Raw genomic sequence first — 6436 nt, 5'->3', positions numbered from 1 at the left:
ATCGCCTATTCCTCACGATCTGTGTCTTTCGTGTGTATTTATACAGAGAAAACGTCGTGATTCATGATGCCATCCTCTTTTCCACTGGTGAGCTCTTCAGAATCGGCATTGAATCCACAGTCGTCATGGCTCAGATTAGGAGCAGCTCTCCATGGCGTTGCCATTCAACATCAGGTTTACGTAATGTACCTTTGGCAAATGCAGACTTCCTCTATACTGACCTAGAAAGCAGCTGTGGAGCCTCACAACGCTACCCACTCGCTAAGAATGAGAAGCAGCTTCCCAGCGAGATGCATTTCTACTCCTCCCTGGCAAAAAACAGACAGAGACGTGTCTAGTAAGAAAACAGTCTTTAATTTTTGGGGGGTTTTCACTTTATAGAAAGCATGTCTTAATTGGGACTCATGTCATCATAGCAAGCTTTTAACAAAATATCTGATAAAGTCATTTACTTGACAAACTAAACAGTTACTGTAGTCGGCAGAGAACATTAAGACAACGGTCCGGTCTTGATAAGATTAAAGAAAAAGGGAAAGAAAGAACAAAGCACACTACATGTACACAAATAATCAAGCAGCCACATTCAAAGATTCAAACTTCAGGGAACCCTTTCAGAAATTAGGCAATAAATCAGACAAAACATAGGAGGCAGTGTTTAAACTCTGTGTAAAACTACTAATTAAAAAGCACAACAATCTCACATAACTTGGTGATTCTAGTGTTTCTTTTCTATCAGAACATTTATTTACTGCTTGCACTGTTGCTGTACATCAGTAGTGACCCTAACTCATGAAAAGCAGCTCTCTGGGGAAACAACATTAAAAATTAAATTAAAACATTGTTAAATCGCTAGGAAACCAAGTCTTTTCCTCAAACACAACAAAAAAGAAGAAAAAAGTTAATTTCACACAACAGAACTGTAATGAGAATCCAGGGTTGAATCCCCCCCCCCAGGTAGATTCATGTAAATAAACAGAAATCAAGGGTTTGAGAACCAAAAGACTACCATTTCTTTTTTAATAAGCTTTGTCACTGTGTTGAACGGAAGAGATTACAAGCTTGTACCGCATTCATTCACTCTGCAAAGAGTTTATGGCTTTTTAAAATGTATTTAAATGCTGCCGCTGCCTCACGACTCTTCCCTCTGAAGGCTCTTGGTTCCAGCAGACGCTCCGTCCGCACTACCAGACCTGCGGGACTTCAAACAGCCCTGTGGAGTCGGCAGGGCTGGGACCTGAAAACAAAGAACGAGATCCTGAGCACAGGGTTAGAAACACACACACTGCAGACCAGACCCTTAACAAGGTACAGGGTGAGAAACGAATTACAGACCAGACCCCTGACAGGGTGCAGGGTGAGAAACACACACACTACAGACCAGACCCTTGACAGGGTGCAGGGTGAGAAACACAGACCAGACCCCTGACAGGGTACAGACCAGACCCCTGACAGGGTGCAGGGTGAGAAACACACACACTACAGACCAGACCCCTGACAGGGTGCAGGGTGAGAAACACACTACAGACCAGACCCCCGACAGGGTGCAGGGTGAGAAACACACACACTACAGACCAGACCCCTGACAGGGCGCAGGGTGAGAAACACACACACTACAGACCAGACCCCTGACAGGGCGCAGGGTGAGAAACACACACACACACACACTACAGACCAGACCCTTGACAGGGTGCAGGGTGAGAAACACACACTACAGACATGTAAAACTGTAAAGCAGTATGTAATTCAATACGTGAACATAAGATTATTCGGCAGGTTTCACTTGACTTTATGAAGCCACATTTGTTAACTCTACAGGGTGATGCAAAAGCACTGGCCAGAGCTGTAGGCCGTCCGAGTACCAAGAGGGCAGTCATCACCATTCACATTCCACACTGCATTCTCAGACGTTTCTTCAAGTCTGTCTCCACGAACTCTGAACTCGCACGCCAGCAAACTCGTTAAGCTATGCAGATGTCGCAGAGAGAACAGAAAGGGTCAAGCCTCTAATGAAACAGCAGGGCCAGAGTCTGACTTGTTTGAAAGGAGACCAAGATAATGATAAACAGTCGTTTTGGGTTGTGAATATTTCTGTTCCGCAAAGCAACAGCTGCCCCCTTTCATTAAAAAAAAAAAAAAAAAAAAAAAAAAAGCAATCTCTGTCAGACTTACTCTTTGCCCATTAGGACAGATATATATATTTATATATATATATATATATATATATATATATATATATATATATATATATATATATATATATATATATATATATATATATATAAAATGAATGAATTCTCAGCCCTGTGCAGGATTCCCACTGCACAGTCACAGACTGACGGATTGCTCTTTGTTCCAAAAGCGGGACTTCTCAAACTCAAGCATGGACCGCTGGGGGTGGAGTGACATAACCCTGGGGCAGGCTAGCAGCTACACTCTCCCACTGCATGTGTGGGCAGGGGTTTAAAAACAGGGAACATCATCATAACGGAGCTCCGGGATTTACTGTGGTGCGCGGCTGGCTGTTACAAACCGAGCCCTTAGAATCAAAATAATGGGAACACCCACATTGTGACTAGCACTACTGACACAAGGCAAGGTTATTAAAGATTAGTGCTGATCAGGATCTGTGAAACCAGAGGCTCAAAATAAATAAATAAATAAAATAAAAAATAAATACATAATGCACAGAACATAGTGAGCACACGTGATCCGCACGGGCAGGGCCCCGTACGCAGAACGCTCGCGAGGCACGCGGGCAGGGCTCTAATTCCTGTGCAGCTGGTTTCCCGGGCCTTCGCTTTCCTTACCCGTGTCGGTTCTGATCTTTTTGCGCTTGTTGGTCGTCTGGCTGCGTGCGGGCACGGCGCTGCTCCAGCTGCTGGTTCCGTCGCGGTCGATCTCACCCTCCTCCGGTTCAGACGAACCCAGCTCCTCCTGGATGGGACTCATGCTTCTCTTCCCAGGAGCAACTCTGAGGACACAATGATTTATTTACTAAGCATTACAGCAGTTCAGAAACATTAGTAGCAAAATCTTTGCATTGAGGCAATACAGAACGGGCATTCAGAAAGTAGAGCTGGGACCTGCTGTGCTGCAGCTGCATTGCGGGTTGCAGGAGGAGGTCTGGAGACTCTACTGAAATGCCCTACAAAGCTTCCTACAGCAAAGGGAGTCCCAGTCCTGATCGCTGTTTACAGTGGTCCCTTTGGGTATGTAATGGACTGGTTTCCACATCTCTTCTGTAAATGTTGGTTTATATTCTAGAAAGGGTTATTCCATGTCTAATTGATTGTGATTCCTCTCTGTTAAGATCATGTACCCAAAATGATACCCTTTATACATTCTGCTTGTCTTCTATAAGCCAGACCAATGCAACTATTCTACAGTGAGGGTAATGCACAAGATCTGAGGACAGCTGTTTACCAGATGTGCATCATCATTTTCAAAATGAATTGTAAACTTGTGGTTGTCAGGATGGTGTCTGAATGTTACCGCAGAGCCTCAGAGAAACTCTGTAAAAAGAGCAACACTAAGAAAAATACTACAAGCAGCGTGCCTCGGATAAACCCCTTCGTTGACTTGCAGCGTGCCTCGGATAAACCCCTTCGTTGACTTGCAGCGTGCCTCGGATAAACCCCTTCGTTGACTTGCAGCGTGCCTCGGATAAACCCCTATACTCACTTGCAGCCTGCCTCGGATAAACCCCTATACTCACTTGCAGCCTGCCTCGGATAAACCCCTTCGTTGACTTGCAGCGTGCCTCGGATAAACCCCTTCGTTGACTTGCAGCGTGCCTCGGATAAACCCCTATACTCACTTGCAGCGTGCCTCGGATAAACCCCTTCATTGACTTGCAGCGTGCCTCGGATAAACCCCTTCATTGACTTGCATGCTCTATTTGTTCTAATAAAGCAGGAAGCTGTGCTGATGAGGATTAAACCTTGAAAGCAGGGTGATGATGAGGACTGTTTAGAAGCTCACGAGGGCGTCGCTGCTGTTGAGGGGGGGGGGGGAGCACTTACTCATTATTGCTGTTGAACCCGGAGCCGGCTGGCAGTGCAGAAGTGTATGGCACTTTTAAACTGCTGCTCTCCAGCTCCTTCCAGCTGTCCTCGGAGCTCTTCCTCTTGGCTCTCTTCTCCTCCAGTCTGCTCTCCATGTACTCCGCGTAGGTCTGGATGCGGTAGCTCTCTGCATACCTGCTGGTGTTCACAGCTGAGGAGGGGGAGAGAAGGTGGGGTAAAGTGATGGGGTGTGGGCTCATTTCACTCGAGAGATTTGAAATGGTTACAGTATTGAGCAACGCAGTGTTTACAGTGAAAGCCTGCTGAATAGTCATCACTCTGCAAAAATCTGTAAACCTTGAAACACACAGGATTGAAAATCAAACTATTCCAGGGCAGGTATCGACAATACAACCATTTACTGGCATTCCTTCAGGTCACAGTAGCAGCTTTCCAAAGCGCAGCCTTTAATGTGCCCGCCAAGCCCTGGGGAAATGCCAGCGCTGTAACACATCAATCAGCAGAACCAAGTGGCCAGCGAAGGAGCCTGCTGCTGCTCCAGAAAGGAAGTCTAAAAACAGCGTCAAGGAAAAATACATAACTTATTGACTGTTAGAACAGTTATGTTATAAAAAGGTCTTTGTTTTTGGTATGTATTAATAATCCACAACTAATCTGGTAAAGCGCTAGTCTGAAAGATTGTCGCCCTCCCCCGAATCACTATTGTAGCTAAATTCAGCAGTCCAAGCCAAGCTCTGGCAGTCACTGGGAGGACTAACACAGTGAAGGTCAGGCGAGGCTGTGCTGGTGAATCAGTTGAGAGACTGGGAGGATCAGAACTGAACAGAACAAAGAGTTCCACACTAAAGGGCATCACATTCATCAGCATTATAAAGTACTACCCAACACAGCAGCCTTGCCCTCCAGATAACTGGCTAAACCTGCCCAGCTGTTTAGTCGCAATCATCTAAAAAGCAATGCAACAATAATTCTTAACACCCAACTGTTTGCAGCCCTGTTATGCAACGCGCTCCTTTATACTTTGTCTAGACAGTAGGATGAAAGTGCAAGCACGTTGGACAGGGTCTACACAGTAAGACATTGTTCACTTTTACTTTAATGTCTTAAATCCATTCGCTGAACTCTACTCACTCCAAAAACAAGGCCGATAGAAAAGACTTGCTGTAAGAGAGGAACTAGCAGAACATACAGGCTAAAAGAAACCGTGTAGGGTTAACATACAACGAGGACTGCTGTGCTATTAGAGAGCTGTACCAGATCCATGAGGCTTAACTAAAGCAGGCACTAAACTCAACGGTAAAACAGAACAGCCGTGTCCCTTGGTGGTTCTGGAAACCGTGTCTCTGCTCAGAGAGCTGCAAACAGGAGGCCCGGCTCCGAGAACTCATTAACTGCCAATGCAAAATGGATTGAGGCTGACATTGTAAAAGTGCCTCCAGCTTCCCTCTCTGCTGCCCTTCGTGCATTCCTCACTGTCAGATCCTGGCTCTCTGATCACTCTGGAATTTCATTGAAAACGTCCTGTGTACCACGTAGCACATTACCTAAATGAGAAAGCATTCATAATGAATGAAATTCAAACTTAAAAAAAACAAAAAAAAAAAAACACAACCCATGCTCAAGTCAGGACTGGTTCAGATAATCAAAAGCATATAGATTGCATAGTGCTTACTAACTGAGCACATCTTCACACATACTGGACAGCCATCAGTTTGTCCACGGCATCTCGAGACAAGAACCAGAAGCAAACACAGCTTATATAAAATAATAACAAATGTCTTTGTGAAGGTTTGTATACCAGCAAGACCACACCTACATGCAAAAGAGAGAGAAAAGCCAGTCTCTGTCGAAGTATTTAATACGGTGCACGCGTCATCCGAAACAGACCAACACGTGCGGCTATTAATCTGTAAATAAATCCCGCAGATTTCAGAAGACTTTGCAGAAATCGAGACTACAATAAAAATCAGAGACACTGACTGAAGGTTCAGCCAATTATAAAAGACATGCTGCAACGTATTCCACTGTATACAGACGGGCTACTCAAGAACAAGTCCCATATCAAATTACATTACAGCCCCCTTAGTATAATACATTTAGAAGAGATTAATAAGACGCCACAAGCATTTAAAAAAAAAGAAAAAAAAAGCTGGAAATTTAAGCACTACCACAGGAACGCAGGGCATCTGCAAGAGAAGAAATGAGCAGCTGTGAGGTAAAGAATGAAGTTAAAAAAACACAAGACAAACTCTGACTGAAGTGTGACAAGAAAGCACTAGGGAAAGGCAGCCCACAAGGATTGAAGAATGAACCCTTTCCTTCACGAAGGGTAAAATGCAACACCAGAAACATTATCAAGTCTCTTGGCTAAGAACAGTGCAACAGCCCCAGGCTAAGATCCCAGCCATGCT

The 6436-nt window shown here is 44.8% G+C and overlaps 1 protein-coding gene across 1 annotated transcript; it reads right to left on the bottom strand.

Annotated features, from left to right (window-relative positions):
• Window positions 1–335: 335 nt before the first annotated feature.
• Window positions 336–6430, bottom strand: LOC121300872 (poly(A)-specific ribonuclease PARN-like). Its single transcript, XM_041229827.1, has 3 exons — window positions 4023–6430; window positions 2808–2971; window positions 336–1234 (listed from the first exon to the last, which is right to left on the bottom strand). Exons 1-3 carry the CDS (start codon window positions 4337–4339, stop codon window positions 1182–1184), a joined length of 534 nt encoding a protein of 177 aa, XP_041085761.1. The 5' UTR covers window positions 4340–6430; the 3' UTR covers window positions 336–1181.
• Between the last annotated feature and the right edge of the window lie 6 nt (window positions 6431–6436).

This window comes from Polyodon spathula, chromosome 26 (assembly GCF_017654505.1).
Source record: "Polyodon spathula isolate WHYD16114869_AA chromosome 26, ASM1765450v1, whole genome shotgun sequence".
Taxonomy (NCBI): Eukaryota; Metazoa; Chordata; class Actinopteri; order Acipenseriformes; family Polyodontidae; genus Polyodon; species Polyodon spathula.
Note: the sequence above shows the minus strand (reverse complement) of the source record. Positions and strands in the feature narration are given on the sequence as shown.